The sequence below is a fragment of the Emiliania huxleyi genome (assembly GCF_000372725.1).
Source record: "Emiliania huxleyi CCMP1516 unplaced genomic scaffold EMIHUscaffold_368, whole genome shotgun sequence".
NCBI lineage: Eukaryota > Haptophyta > Isochrysidales > Noelaerhabdaceae > Emiliania > Emiliania huxleyi.
The window spans coordinates 47,643-62,371 of NW_005199211.1; the positions used below are offsets into that span (position 1 = coordinate 47,643).

Consider the following 14,729-nt stretch of genomic DNA (forward strand, 5'->3'; position numbering starts at 1 on the left):
AGGGGCGGCAGGAGAGCTAAGGACGTCCTCTTCTGAAGGGCATGGTTTGCTCACCGGCGGAAGCGGCGGGTCGAGGAGCGGCGGCGGTGCGGCCGGCGCGCTGGCGGCGGCAGGCGCGGCGGCGGCGGCAGGCGCGGCGGCGGCGACGGCAGGCGCACCGGCGGAGCCTGCGGCGCTGCCGGGTCCCTTCTCGACGTCGCAGCAGCCGGCACAGTCGCACCCGAGCATCTCCCTCGACTCTCGGCACGAGAAATGGTGCCGGAACGCACCGCAGCTCTGCTTTGCGCACCGGGCATCGCATCTCGCCGGTGGCGGAGGCGGTGGGGGCGGCGGAAACGGCGGTGGCGGCGGAAGCGGCGATGGCCTCGCTCTCCCTCGGCTGCCAGCGTAGCTCCTCACCCCGGCCGGCAGCGGTGGCGGTGGCGGCGGCGGCGGAGCGGCGGCGGTGGCGGCAGTGGCGGCGGCGACGCTCTCAAAGCAGCAGCCCACACAGTCGCAGCCCAGCATCGTCGTAGACTCCGTGCAGCTGAAGAGGCTGCTAACGCCAATGCACGTGGATAACGCGCATTTTCGCTGGCACACGGCGACGGCGTCGAAACAGCAGCCGCCACATTGGCAGCCGAGCATCGCCGTCGACCTCGCGCACGTCAGCTGCGTGAGGAAATCGTTGCAGACTGTGGCGGCGCCGCCCGGTGGCCCACAGGGGGTGGAGCAGACGGCCTTGTCGTACGCGGATCCCGGCACACAGGGGAAAGCCACCTGCATCAAAATACCTGCCATTCTCGGTGTTGAACGCCGTAAAAAAATAAGAAGAAAATCCCGGCTTCCTGGCAGCCGGAGGCCGGGAAGAGATGGGAAGGGGAAAGGAAGGAACAGGGAGGAAGAAGGAAGGTCTAGATAACCAGTCGGAGCCCCGCGGCGGCGAGATGCGCGGTTGCGCGCTCCGTGTCGCTTGCGATGGATTACCACCACCTCGCCTTCTCTGTCGCTCTCCTGGCCTAGCCCATCAGTAGCAACCCTGAGCTGTCCCAGACCGCACTTATCTCGGGTCTTCAAGCTCGCACCGGCTCGTGATGCTCCGGTGTAGGGCTCGAGAGCACTCCCGGTGGCCCCGTGCCGAGCGATTGCGAGGGCTTTCCGGAGGTCAATATCGGCGCCACCGACCGTGAAATGTCCCGACCCACAGCCCACATGCACCAGACGCATGGATGCAGTAATACTATGTAGGCCTTCTCTCCCAGGGTTTTGAGCAATAGCCGCCAAAGGTGCTTTTTGTTTGGCAGTTCATCGCGACACGTCCAGGTGCCGACAAAGCGGCTTCCCAGCTCACCACCTCGCCTTCTCTGTCGCTCTCCTGGCCCAGGCCCATCAGTATCAAGCCTGAGCTGTCCCAAACCGTCCTTACCTTGGGTGATGCAGCCCACTCTGGCTCATACCACGGCTCTTACGGCCTCATACACGCTTTCTCCCAGTAAGCTAAAAGTACGTACACGCCCGTTTCACCCACAGACACCGCCGGCACACACTCCCACTTCACACATGCTCAAGCACAACCCCACCCAAGCACAGCCCTGCTCAGAATGGGCAGGGTCCACCACTTGGTGACCCAGGTAGCCTCTGGCTCGTCACTGCACTTGGCTCCTCTGCAGCGATCTCGCGCTCTCGCCACGACAGCACGCCGACGGCAAGCTTTGAGGTCCGTCTGGTGGACCTGCTGTGGCCACAGCCGCCCCTCACATGCAGCTCGCACCATGGCTCGACACCGGGCCCGCTCAGGTTGGTCGTGGCGGCGTGTGTGAAGGATGCGCGGCCGAGCCGCTGGCTGGCGCCGCTTGAACGTCCAAGATGGCCTTCTCCGCCCGGACTGGCAAAATAAAGAAAACGCACGCGCGTCGCCACGCTCCAAACCACAGCTTGGTCGCCGTCTTCCCGCTGCTCGCGCGCCACCTGCGCCCACCCCACCCCAGCCTCGCAGCGGCCTCTGGAGGCGCTCCTCCAGCCTCTTGGGTTCGAAGGTGGCGTGTGGCGCCAGGCGAGCACCACAGGAGGCCGGCCGGAAAGCTATCGGGCTGAAGTCCAAGCTCGGGCTTGACAACGGACATGGCGAAGGTATCGGCGACAGCGACGCTGTGGCGAAAGTCGAGGAGGTGAACGCCACGAGCATTACGTCGAGGCTCAGTCGTTGCAACGTGCTCAAGCGCGTCCCATGTGCACCGCGTCTCGGACCGGCGTGTGTGGGTGCGATTATCGTGTGACGCAAAAAAGAAAATCGGTTCGAAAGTTTCCTTTTTGCGCACCTCCCAAAAGATAGCCGGACAAATCTAGACGCCTAGACCGGACGCGGAACCATCCACATCATCACTGGCTCGCGGCAATACGGGCACTCTCGCATCAGCTCAGAGCATGGCCCGCAAGCACACAGGTGCCCGCACGGAACCGCAGCATGCGACTTGACTCTCGCGAAACACACGATGCACGTGGTCTCTCCCCCCATCGTGGACTCGGGGGCAGCCGGCCGCCCCGTGTCGAGGCCGGCGTCGGCTAGTGAGACGGCAGCAAGCGGCTCGGTGACTGGCAGATGCTGCTCCGCCGCCTCTCCCGCCTCTGGCCCGATCAAGCGCTCGATCGCGCCGACCCGCTCCTCGAGGCTGCCCTCGGTCGCCGTGCCGAGGCTCGCCTCCAGCCGCTCGACACGCCGCGGCAAGTCCCCGCCGCCGCCGGTCGACTCGCTGCTCACCGCCTCCTCGCACCGCGACACCCGACGCGCCAGCGCCTCCTCCGCATCCACCTCTGACCGGCGCAGCGCCTCTGCCAGCTCCGCATCCTCGCGCAACGCCGCCCGCTCTGCCGCACCCGCTCGCTCTGCTGCCTCGCGCTCCGCCCGCCTCGCCGCCTCCTGCTCAGCAGCCAGCTGCGCCGCCCTCTCCTCCTGTGCGCGAACCTCTGCCGCAGCCTTCGCCCTCCGCTCCTCCTCGAGCGCGAAAGCAGATGGCGCCTTCTTGGCCTTATTGTTCTTCATCTTGGCCTCCTTCTTGGCTGCAGTTGCCTCCGCCGCCTTTGCGCGCCGCCTCGCCTTCTCCTCCTCCGCCCTCCTGTCCGCAGCCTCCTTCTCGCGCCGCGCCGCCTCTGCCTGAGCGGCTTTGCGCGCCGCCGAGGCCGCCCGCTGCTCCTCTCGCTGCGCCTCCTCAGCCGCAAGCCTCTCCGCCTCCCTCGCCCGCAGCGTCTCCTCTGCTGCCGCGCGCTCAGCGGCCAGCTTCGCCTCCGCCTCCGCCGCAATGGCTCGCCGCTGCTCCTCCAGCGCCGCCGCGTCCGCCGCCCGGCGCTCCTCGCGCGCCTCTCGCTCTGCCTCCCGCCTGCGTGCCGCCTGCTCGCGCTCTCGCGCCGCCGCCGCCTCCTCCCGCTCGCGCTGCTCGCGCCGCCCCTTGGCCTTGCGCGCCTTCTCTGCCACCTTCTCTGCCGCCTCCGCCTCCCTCAGCGCCGCTGCGTGCTCTGTGAGAGCGCGCACGCACCCGGCGTGGTCCGCTTCAGGAGCACTGGCGGCGTCGGCAGTAGCTAGCACCTGGGCCGCCTCCTTCTTGGCGATCTGCAGCGCGGACGTGCCGTCTGCAGCGCGAGCCTTTGCATCTGCGCCAGCCCGAAGCAGGCGGAGCACGACGGCGGGGCAGCCGCTGCAGACGGCGTTCATCAGCGCGGTGACGCCGAAGTTGTCCCGCAGGTTGACCTCAGCGCCGTGCCGTATCAGCAGGTCGACCACCCGCTCGTGGCCTTTGAAGGCGGCGAGCATCAGGGCGGTGCCGCCGCCGCTGCTCTGCAGGTTGATCTCCGCCCCGTGCCGAATCAACAAGTCGACCACCCGCTCGTGGCCTCGGCCAGCGGCGGCCATCAGCGCGGTGCTGCAGTTGTTGCTCCGCAGGTTGAGCTCAGCGCCGTGCCGAATCAGCAGCTCGACCACCTGCTCGTGGCCTTCGTTGGCGGCGTTCATCAGCGCGTTGCCGCCGTCGCTCCTCTGCAGGCTGATCTCAGAGCCGTGCTGCAGCAGCAGCTCGACCACCCGCTCGTGGCCGTTGTTGGCGGCGCACATCAGCGCGTTGTAGCCTTTGCTGTCATGGAAGTAGATCTCCGCGCCGTGCTGCAGCAGCAGCTCGACCACCCGCTCGTGGCCATTCTCGGCGGCGAGCATCAGCGCGGTGTTGCCGTCGCTGTCCTGCTGGTTGATCTCCGCGCCGTGCCGTATCAGCAGCTCGACCACCCGCTCGTGGCCTTTGCCGGCGGCGTGTACCAGCGCGGTGCCACCGTTGCTGTTCTGCAGGTTGATCTTCGCGCCGTGCTGCAGCAGCAACTCGACCACCCGCTCGTGGCCGTTGTTGGCGGCGCCCATCAGCAGCGTGAAGCCGCTCACGCCGCCTCTCTTGTACGTCGCGTCGGCCCGCCCTCCGCCGTCAAGCCACTCCAGCACCGCCTCCTCTTCGCCTCGCTCCGCCGCTAGCACGGCTGCGTCGGAGCAGCTCAGGGATCCTGCGCCGCTGCTAAGCTCGCGAGCACTCATCGTTTGGCAGCCAAGATGTAAAAATGAACTCACGTTCACGGGACGCGGCACAACGGGGCACAAACGCCAGGCTACAAAGGCGGGTCACAGCGGCAACAAATGGAACGACTACGTCGACGAGCTAGCTGCTCGCGGCAGGCAGGGTGACAGAGGCTCAAACGCTGCCGAGTGGGCGGACGGCACCATCCCGACGAACACTCCCGACGAGGAAAGCAGCGCGGAGGGAAGCGACAGCAGTACCAGTGGACACGGAGCAACAGGCAGCGCCCAGGACTCGGAGAGAAATGACGATAGCGACGCCAACTGTGGACCTGCTACACCAACGGCTACAGCCCCAGCCAGCCCTGGCAGCCACCCCTCGCCCGCCACCGACCCTGAAGCCGCACCTGTCGCAACCCTCGCCGTGCCCCCCGAGTTCGAACAATATGGTCCGAGTACATGCCGAGCGAGCAGGCGAGGGAGATCGGAGACAATCGGGGAGCGCGATGCGTACTTGCCCTCGATGTTGACCCCCGGACGACGCCGCTCTCGCATGCTGCTATGGTCTCTCTCTCGATACACAACACGCTCGCCGACTTGGCAACAAGGGTTGACTCCATCGCGCTAAGCGACGAACCTGCCCCCGCCCCTCGGGGCGCCCCCCCCCCCCCCCCCCGGGGGGGCCCTTTGGGGCCCCTCCAGGGGGCGAACTCTCCGGGGAGGCCGGCTTTCCCCGTGCCGGTTCTCCCCAACCAACCCCGCCGGCAGCGCGAGCTGCCGGCCATATTGAGCGGTTCGTCCGCGTCGCGCACTCGTCCCAACCGGGGGCCGCAGACTGGTTCTGCGCGCCAACGGCTGGTGACGCTGTGTTGCCCTTGAGCTAGTCCTTCCCCGGTCGCCTAGCCTCTGCGCTGTCTGGCGAACGCCTGTATGCCATGCGCGCGGACCACGCTTGCGTGGATACGTGGCTGGCAGGCTGACCCGTGTGCGGGGTAACCCGCGCACGGGGAAGCTTCACGGGTTCGAGTCGTCAAACATTAAGCAGCGGAGGTGTGCCGAGGGGGACCGGGAGGCGGTAAGCCGTCGTCGCCCGGCGCTGCTTGCAGCACCAAGCAAGGCGATGGCGCTTAGAGGTTCCTCTTTTCCGCGCCCCCCCCGCAAGGCGCGCGATACACATTGAGTATAAGTTCTAAGGGTCGCACGGAACGGAGTGTCAACAGGATTGGTTGATCACGATAATAAACACGTGCACGCATGGGGCGTGGCTCGCGCGAGCTTGTGCTCTGTGCGTATTCAATGAGAAAAGTGCATCTAACAATAGGTCTCCGAGCGTCCTCGCGCTGGGAGAAGCGATACCCGCCCGCCGCCGCACCCGCGCCTAGATCAAGACTGCGATAGAAGCGCGTCGCGCCGTCGCAATCGGAGCCACCGCCTCCCACGCATTCGTACCCAAGTCGTACCGCTCGACCGAGCTGAGGCGGTTGTAGCCGTCATCCTGTCCGCTCACCGCATACAGCTTGCCGTCGAGCACCGCCACGGCGAGCTTATACCGCGCCTCTGCCATCGGCGCCACCGCTTCCCACGCATCCAGCGCCGGATCGTACCGCTCCACCGAGCTGAGGGCGTTGTAGCCGTCGTCGTACCCGCCAACAGCGTACAGCTTGCCGTCGAGCACCGCCACGCCGAAAGCTATCCGCCGCACCGCCATAGGCGCCACAGCTTCCCACGCATTCGTAGCCGCGTTGAACCGCTCCACCGAGTTGTGGTAGTGTAAACCGTTGAAGCCGCCCGCAGCGTACAGCTTGCCGTCGAGCACCGCCGCAGCAAAACTACACCGAACCGTCCCCATTGGCACCACCGCCTCCCAGGCGTTCGCCGCCGGATCGTACCGCTCGACCAAGTTGGAGAGGCCGACGACGTCGCTGAACCCGCCAACAGCGTACAGCTTGCCCTCGAGCACTGCCACGGCGGAATTCTTCCGCGCCAACGCCATCGGCGCCACCGCCTCCCACGCATTCGTAGTCAGGTCGTACCGCTCCACCAGGTCGGATATTGCGCCGCCAGCCTCGCTCTGGCCGCCCACCGCGTACAGCTTGTCATCAAGCACCGCCATGCCGGCATCGCTTCGTGCCGTTGGCATTGGCGCCACAGCCTCCTCCTCCCACTCGTTCGTTGACGGGTCGTACCGCTCAAGCGAGTTGACGTTATCGTTGTCCTCACCGCGGCCGCCGATCACGGCCAGGCGCGGCCTCTCGCGCTTCTTCAGCGTCTCCTTCCAGCCGCGGCGCCACGCGCGGCACGTCCCCTTGGCGGCGTGCTCCTTGGCCGGCAGCTGGGCGAGGATGTGCGGGGCGAGGTCCGGCGAGAGGAGGACCTCGGAGAGGACCCACTCGGGCTGCTCCACGAGCCGTGCGTGCTCCTCCGCCACGCGCAGCGCGGCGGCGCTCGCGCCCGCCTGCGCCTCGATGATGGCGCACAGCTGCGCTGGCGAGAGGCCCGCGACGCGGGCGCCGATGCGGTGGGAGGCCATTTGAGGAGGCTGTTTGCGCAGTGGTGCCAGCTGCTAGTGTTTTCTTTTATTTGGAGAGACACTGCCAAAGAGGCTTGGATTTCGCTCGCAAGGGCGTGCGGGAGGCCACGGAGGGAATGTATCGGTCCTTACTCCACAGGGGTGCATTCACGGCTGCCAATCTTCTAGGTGAGTGCGCCGCGCAGCCTCGCGAGCGCGCGGCACCGCCGGCAGCGGCTGGAGAGCGCAAGCTCGTGCACCGGTTCTAAATACTTAGTCACGCCCTGTGTGAGCTCTGTCTCAGACCCAGTGTCCATGCGCGCGAAAAAAACCGAAAAATCACAGTGGTGCAGCCGCTGAGGGCCGAGGGTCCGCGCCGGGGTGGGGGGGTGCCGGGGTCGCGTCCATCAACCAACCGATGCGCCTAGGCCTAGGGGTCATATAGCTCAATGACCACGGGTGCATCGCCAGCCGGCACCGCCTGGCAGAGGATGATGTCGCCCGGCTCGGCCTCCGCGACCGGCTCCTCTTTGAAGTCCACCTCGGAGGCGGGCGAGAGGGTGAGTGAGCGATCGGGGGAGAGGTGTGCCGGCGAGGATTAGACTGAAAGGGTGGGTGTGCGGGAGGGCGAGAGCCGGTGATGAGAGGCACTGGTGATGGCGATGATAGCGGCGCGGCTGGTGCAGGTCGTCACCTCGCCCGAGACGAGGCGCGCGGCGCACATGCCGCACACGCCCGCACGGCAGGTGAAGGGCGGGTCGAGGCCCGCCTCCAGTGCAGTGTCGAGCAGCGTTCCTGCAGTCCCCTGCGTGGCGCGCCACTCGGTCGAGACGTACGTGCCCTCGAACGACACTGGGTGCCCCGGCTCGCTGCCGTCGGCGAACGGCTCGGGGCCGCTCTCCTTCTCGAAGACGGTCGCCGGCCCAAAGTGCTCGTAGTCGATCCGCTCCTTGGCGACGCCGAGATCACGCAGCGCTGCGTAGTTGGCGTCCATGAAGCCCGGCGGGCCGCACATGTAGACGTCCGCGTCCAGGTCCTCCGGCAGGTACTTTTTGAACACCGCGGTGTCGATGTATCCGGCGCTATCGTAGTCCTTGCTGAGCTCATCCGAGGCGGCGGGCTCGCTAAAGGCGATGTGTGACTTGAGCGACGGCACGACTGCCGAGAGGGCGCGCAGGTGCTCACCAAAGGCGTACTCGCTGCCGTTGCGCGCGCCGTGCAGGAAGACCATCTTTGGCACGGAGCCTCGCGCGACGCCCTCGGCAATGGACGTGTTCATCATCGCAATCATCGGCGTGATGCCGACGCCACCCGAAACGAATGCTATCGGCCGCGTTGAGCCGCGCTTGAGCACAAAGTCGCCCTTTGGGGCCATGCCCTCGATCGTGTCGCCAACCTCGACCGCGTCGTGCAGGTGGCGCGAGCCAACACCCTCCGCCTATACGCAAAAGGCGTGAGCTCTCGCGAAGAACACGCCATGCTCAGTGCTCGCACAGCTTACGCGCCTCGCGTTTGACGGAGATGCGATACGCCTTGGCATTGGACATGTCTGACAGCGTGTAGGTGCGGACCACCGGCGACTTTTCTCCGGGCACGCTCAGGCGGATTGGGAGGTACTGCCCAGCCTCATACGAAATTGGCGCGCTTCCGTCAGTGTGCACAAAAACAAAGCACAAAGGAGGTGATTGTGTCCGATTCAGGTCGCTTCTCGGTAAGTTTGAGCGGCTGCCAGGTCTTCTTTGCGGGCTTTGCGGCGGCCTTTTTGGCGGCGGCAGCAGCGAACGGGTTTGTGGTGCTCGCCGTGCTGCTTGCGGCGGCGGCCTTTTTGGCGGCGGCAGCAGCGAACGGGTTTGTGGTGCTCGCCGTGCTGCTTGCGGCGGCGGCCTTTTTGGCGGCGGCAGCAGCGAACGGGTTTGTGGTGCTCGCCGTGCTGCTTGCGGCGGCAGCCTTTTTGGCGGCGGCAGCAGCGAACGGGTTTGTGGTGCACGCCGGACGGGCGCACCGTGCTGAGGGAGACGCCCCCTCCGCCCACGGGCGGCATGGCGGCCGTCGCCGCGGCGCTGGCGCAGGTCAACCTGCAGGCCTACGCCGCCGCCTTTGACGCCGAGGGCTACGACGACATCGCGTTCTTGCGCGGACTGGACGCCGCCGAGCGGGCGGACGTGGCCAAGGAGACGGGGATGAAGCCCGGGCACGCGGGCAGGTTTGTCAAGTTCGGCTTCGCGCCGCCCTGAGCGAGCCCGCCGCTAGGGGCTCAGGGATCAGGAGGGTCGGGTCCCGACAGGAGCTCGCTGTCCCAGTACGTTTCGAGTGCTTAGTGTGCACCGACCGGGACGCAGAGCGAGCATGCGGCGGAAGGTCTATACTCTCTGTCCACCGTGCGGAACCTCTCGACGGGAGGTCAATTGTACAGTACTGGCAGTAGCAGGTGTACGGCATACCGAGCATACCAATAAGATCTAAGGGGTGTGTTTTGGATAGCCAGTTTTGGATAGTCCGAAAAGAGCGAGCGGAGGGAGCAAAAAAGAAAAAAACACCTGCCTCCAACCTCCTTCCTTTTTTGAGCAGGTGTGACGCCGCGCGAGCGACGCTCCGAGATCGCCCGAGATAGCGCGGCGCGGCCCCGAGATCGCCCGAGATTGCGCGAGATCGCCCGAGATCGCGCGGCGCGGCCCGAGGCGAGGTGGATGGGCTGGGAGCGAGGGGGCGGAAGTGCTCAGTGCGGTAGATGGTCAGCTCGAGGCGCGTGAGCCGGACTTGTGAGCCGGACCACCCCCTCTTGAACCCTGCGTTGTTGAGCCAGGACTCAACATACTCGGGCTGTCGGTCGCCGTCCCAAACTGTCACTCCCCTCTCTCCCGGCCGGGGTGGGGCGCGCGCGGGGGCGGCGGGTGTCGGGGTGTGCGGGATGTCTGTGGGGCCGAGAGTGATATGCCATGTCCCGCCTTGCTTTGTTTCCTAACATCGAAGGCTAAGCTCAAAAAACAATGAACCCTGCGTTGTTGAGCCAGGACTCAACATACTCGGGCTGTCGCCGTCCCAAACTGTCACTCCCCTCTCTCCCGGCCGGGGTGGGGCGCGCGCGGGGGCGGCGGGTGGGCGGCGAGTGTGCGGGATGTCTGTGGGCCCGAGAGCGATATGCCATGTCCGCCTTGCGTTGGTTTCATATAACACCGTAGGCTAAGCTCAAAAACAATCCGTGGGGGCCGGGCGAAAAGTTCGCACTGGCGATATGATGGCGCATGCGCAGCCGGCGCCGCTCTCCTGGCAGAGCCTCGCGGAGAGCGGGCGGCTCGCCCGCGCGCTTGACAGGGAGAGCGCAGCCGCCCCGCACGTCCGAAAGCTCCGCCTCACCCTCGAGCCCAAAGCTGAGCCGCACACGCTGCGGCTCAAAATGCCGTGCGACTGTGGGAGCTGCATCGTCAAGGCGCAGATGAAGGCGGGCGCCTCCTGCCTGGTGCTGGTCTGGAACGAGGAGAAGCAGAAGTGCTCGCTCCGCCTCAAAGAGCTCGCGGACGCCGCCGCGCCAAGCGAAGGGCCGCCTGCGCCCGCCGCCGGCGTTGCGGCTGCAGAAGCGGTCACTCAAGCGGCGGCAAGCACTGCCACTGCCGAGGCGGTGGGCGGCGAGGGCGGCGAGGGCGGCGAGGGCGGCGAGGGCGGCGAGGGCGGCGAGGGCGGCGAGGGCGGAGAGGGCGGCGAGGGCGGAGAGGGCGGAGAGGGCGGCGGCGGCGACGAGGAGGCCGGCGGTGGCGGAGACGGCGGCGGTAGCGGTGGCGAGGCCGCGCTGCCGGGAAGTAGCGCAGCGTGTCCAATGGAGTTGGACAGCGACGACGAGCCGGAGCCGGCGGCCGCGACCGAGCCTGCGGCCCCCGCGGTGGAGAGCGAGCAGAGCCCGCCCCTGATGGCGCCCGCGGCGCTGGCGGCAGGGGCAGACGAGCTAGCGCCGCTGGAGGAGGGAGCGGCGCCGCCGGCGGAGGAGGCGGAGGCGCCTGTGGCGGAGGAGGCGGAGGCGCCCCTGGCGGAGGAGGCGGAGGGCTTGCGTCTTCATTTGTCTAGCAGCAGCAGTAGTGGCTACAAGGGGGTGCACAAGGACTCGCGAAACGGCCGCGTCAGCTTCTACGCGCAGCACAGTGTGGGCGGAGGAAGTGTCCCACTAGGCCGCTTCGCCACGGCGGTGGAGGCGGCGGTGGCGTACGCGCGGGCGGCTGGCGAGTACCAGCCTCAGCCTCCTCCGGCGGTGGCGACAGAGGCGGAGGGATTGCGCTTGCACCTCTCGAGCAGCAACGCCACCGGCTACAAGCACGTGTACAAGGACTCGCGAAACGGCCGCTTCTACGCGCAGCACAGGGTGCACAAAAGGCATGTCTCGCTCGGCTTCTTCAAGACGGCGGTGGAGGCGGCGGTGGCGTACGCGCGCGCGGTCAGCGAAGCGCCGGATGCGGGTTCGGCGGTGGCAGCAGCAGCAGGGCAGGCGTCGGCGGCACCGCTACCGTTGGGTGAGGCGGCAGAAGGCGCAGCCGCTGCCGAGCCGGTGGTGGAGGAGGCGGTGGTCGCGGCGGCGGCGGCAGGGGCAGAAGAGCCGGCGCTGCTGGAGGAGAGAGCGGCGGCGGCGGCGGATGCGGCGGCAGCTGAGGCGCCTGTGGCGGAGGTAGCGGAGGGCTTGCGTCTGCATTTGTCCAGCAGCAGCATCACGGGCTACAAAGGCGTGTACAAAGACCACGGCCGCTTCCAGGCGCGGCACAGGGGGGAATCCCTCGGCGCCTTCGACACGGCGATGGAGGCGGCGGTGGCCTATGCGCAAGCGGTCGGCGAGTACCAGCCTCCGGCTCCTCCGACGGTGGCGACAGAGGCGGAGGGCTTGCGTCTGCACCTCTCCAGCAGCGGCGGCACCGGCTACAAGGGCGTATACAAAGACCACGGCCGCTTCCAGGCGCGGCACAGGGTGGGTGGAAGGCTGGTCTCCTTCGGCACTTTCGACACGGCGGTGGAGGCGGCGGTGGCGTACGCGCAGGCGGTCGGCGAGGCGCCGGAGCGCGGCTGCTGCTCTTCCGCCGCCGCCGTTGCCAGGGGCAGCGGCGCCCGGCCCCGCCCAGCAAAGCGCCCGCTCGAGCCGACCGACGCGCCGCCGCCGAAGCGGCGCTCAAGCCGCGCTGCCGCCGCCGCCCCCTCGGCTGCCTCCTCCTCCTCCACCCCTCCCGCCGCCTCCTCCTCTTCCTCCACCTCCGCCACCGCCACCACCGCCCCCACCGCCCCCACCGCACTGGCCGCGTCCACCAGCGCCACCCGCACCGCCGCCTCAACCTCCACCGCCGCCGCCTCCGCCCCCTCCTCCTCCACCGCCGCCCCTGCCGGCCCCTCCCCGCTCTCGAGCCGCCTGTTCACGACCACGCCGGACGGGCGCACCGTGCTGAGGGAGACGCCCCCTCCGCCCACGGGCGGCATGGCGGCCGTCGCCGCGGCGCTGGCGCAGGTCAACCTGCAGGCCTACGCCGCCGCCTTTGACGCCGAGGGCTACGACGACATCGCGTTCTTGCGCGGACTGGACGCCGCCGAGCGGGCGGACGTGGCCAAGGAGACGGGGATGAAGCCCGGGCACGCGGGCAGGTTTGTCAAGTTCGGCTTCGCACCGCCCTGAGCGAGCCCGCCGCGAGGGGCTCAGGGATCAGGAGGGTCGGGTCCCGGCAGGGGCTCTGGCCTAGTACGTTTTGAGTGCTTAGTGAGTGTGCACTGGGACGCAGAGCAAGCATGCGGCGATGGGAAGGCCTCTAGTCTCCGTCCGGCACATCAGATGTAGATCTAGAGAGAGATTTTTAGCAATACCAATGTTTGTTTGTTAGATCTACGGGCTCAATTTTCTTTAACATTTGAGAAGCAGTAGTGGGGACCGTGCGACGGTCGCCCCCACAGCCAACGAGCAACGTGGAAAAACGAGAGCACAGTCTCACGCGTGGTCACCCCTTACTCTTCCGCAAAAGAGAAATCCGCAAAGCGTGACGCAATTGAGGCCGCGAGACGCGACTCGCGAGCCGCCTCGCAACGACTTTGACCGCACTCTTCTCTCTCCCCATGTGCGCTCTGCACTCGCCGCCGCACGCCGCAGCGTGTCTCAAACAACTTCACCTCCACTCGTTGGCACACACAGGTGCTGCAACAACGACCCAAACAACCTGCCCGAGGTCAACAAGACGCGCTGCGTCGCGATCGCCGTCATGGTCTTTGGCGTCATCTCTTGCCTCGGCTTCCTCGTGCCTGGCCTGTGGTGGGCAGCATCACTGGCTTCTTCGCTTCGCGAAAGCGAGAGAAGGGAAACTCGGTCGCAAGCGGACCCGCGAGCTCGTACATGGCCGCGTTGCCCTCGATTGCGCCCTCCCCGACGTGCGGAAGCGCCCCTCTGAGGGGTAGAGGTCGCGTTTCCCGTCCCGCGCCGTACGCCAGCCGAAGGACTGCCCGACCAGGCCGTGGGTCTGGGCCAGCGCCGCCTCAGCCCCGTGCGCGTGCAGCGAGCCAGCGACACGTCGAGCCGGTGGACCGGGCCACTGATGTGGCCCCAGACACGATTGGCCGCCACCTTGGCGGTCCAGCCCGGGAGCATGAAGCGCGCGCTCGAGAACTTGATAGCAACCTCGAGCTCCTCGCATTTCTTGTGCCCGCCCGTGCCGAGAAAGAACTGGCCGCGGCCGCCGCAGGTGCCGTTGATCATATTTGGGCCCGTCGTGAACTCATTCAGCTCGGAGGTCCAGAAGCTCGCCGTGGCGAGCTTGTGCTTCTCCCCGCCCACCAGCGCCAAGACGTGCACCTCTGTGATGAAGGATCCGTCGATGGTGCGACGCGAGCGAGCAGGTTGAGGGTACAAAGGAAGGCAAGGACAAGGCGAACCGGACCCGACTGGGCAGGCGCACCAGCGGCTTGCACGCAAACCTTGCGGCACACGGGCCACGGCCCCACGGGGGGGGCATGGGGAGAAGTGGTCCGTGTGTGTCTCGCCCGCGATGCGTCGGCCTTGACGGCCGGAATACGAATCTTACCTTATATTTCCCCGTGTCCGGTTTTCCGACTCGGGCAACTCGATGAAACGGGCGGACGGAAAACGCGTTTGCGGCAGCTCGCCCGAGAGCTATGCATGAAGCGGCCGGCGCGCCACCGCAGCTCACCGATGGAGTGTGCGGAGCGGCTCAATCCACTGGCGCAGCAGCATCGCGACCCATTCTCCAAGCACGGCCTCTGGCGTTGCGATTGCACAGAGAGCGAGCAATAGTCGCCAAAAACACTGATCTGTGTGCAGCGGATCTCCATGGCGGTCGCGCCCAGCGAAGGGACAACCGCAGGCCTCGGATGCTCGCCCGGAAGCGGACCCACCGTGCGAGTTGCAGACCCGGAGGTGGCCGACCCAGCTCACCCCCAGAGAGGCATGCCCAGGGTCAGGCATAGAAGGGGGGTGTTTTCCGTCCGTCCACGCCCACCTGGGGGGGTCTTATTTGAACTGGAGGTCAAGCATAGCAACTTGTAGACGTACTGCACACACACAAAGTCCGAGTTCTCCACTCACTCAACTTCTTCCCACTCATGCAGAGGCCCTCCTCACGCCCCGCCAGCAGCCCTCCGCATGCGGGCCGCTTGCCGCTTTCGTCGCGGATGCCGCCCCCTGCCCCTCCCTCTTCCCTCCCCTCGAGGGGCCGCCCTCCTCCAACTGGCCTT

At 67.1% G+C, this 14,729-nt stretch overlaps 3 protein-coding genes across 3 annotated transcripts; 1 reads left to right on the forward strand and 2 right to left on the reverse strand.

The window, feature by feature from the left end:
- Nucleotides 1-2,329: 2,329 nt before the first annotated feature.
- On the reverse strand, nucleotides 2,330-7,055 carry EMIHUDRAFT_242776 (hypothetical protein; the record flags this gene model as incomplete). The annotated part of the gene is made up of 2 exons (XM_005772041.1): nucleotides 2,330-3,092; nucleotides 6,826-7,055. 2 exons carry the CDS (start codon nucleotides 7,053-7,055, stop codon nucleotides 2,330-2,332), a joined length of 993 nt encoding a protein of 330 aa, XP_005772098.1.
- Nucleotides 7,056-7,219: 164 nt separating this feature from the next.
- Nucleotides 7,220-8,409, reverse strand: EMIHUDRAFT_242777 (hypothetical protein; the record flags this gene model as incomplete). Its single annotated transcript, XM_005772042.1, has 3 exons — nucleotides 7,220-7,318; nucleotides 7,513-7,575; nucleotides 7,729-8,409. The coding sequence occupies 3 exons, from the start codon at nucleotides 8,407-8,409 to the stop codon at nucleotides 7,220-7,222; spliced, it is 843 nt and encodes a 280-aa protein (XP_005772099.1).
- A 1,860-nt stretch (nucleotides 8,410-10,269) lies between these two features.
- EMIHUDRAFT_117928 (hypothetical protein) lies at nucleotides 10,270-13,879 on the forward strand (the record flags this gene model as incomplete). Its single annotated transcript, XM_005772043.1, has 3 exons — nucleotides 10,270-12,638; nucleotides 13,177-13,279; nucleotides 13,721-13,879. 3 exons carry the CDS (start codon nucleotides 10,270-10,272, stop codon nucleotides 13,877-13,879), a joined length of 2,631 nt encoding a protein of 876 aa, XP_005772100.1.
- Between the last annotated feature and the right edge of the window lie 850 nt (nucleotides 13,880-14,729).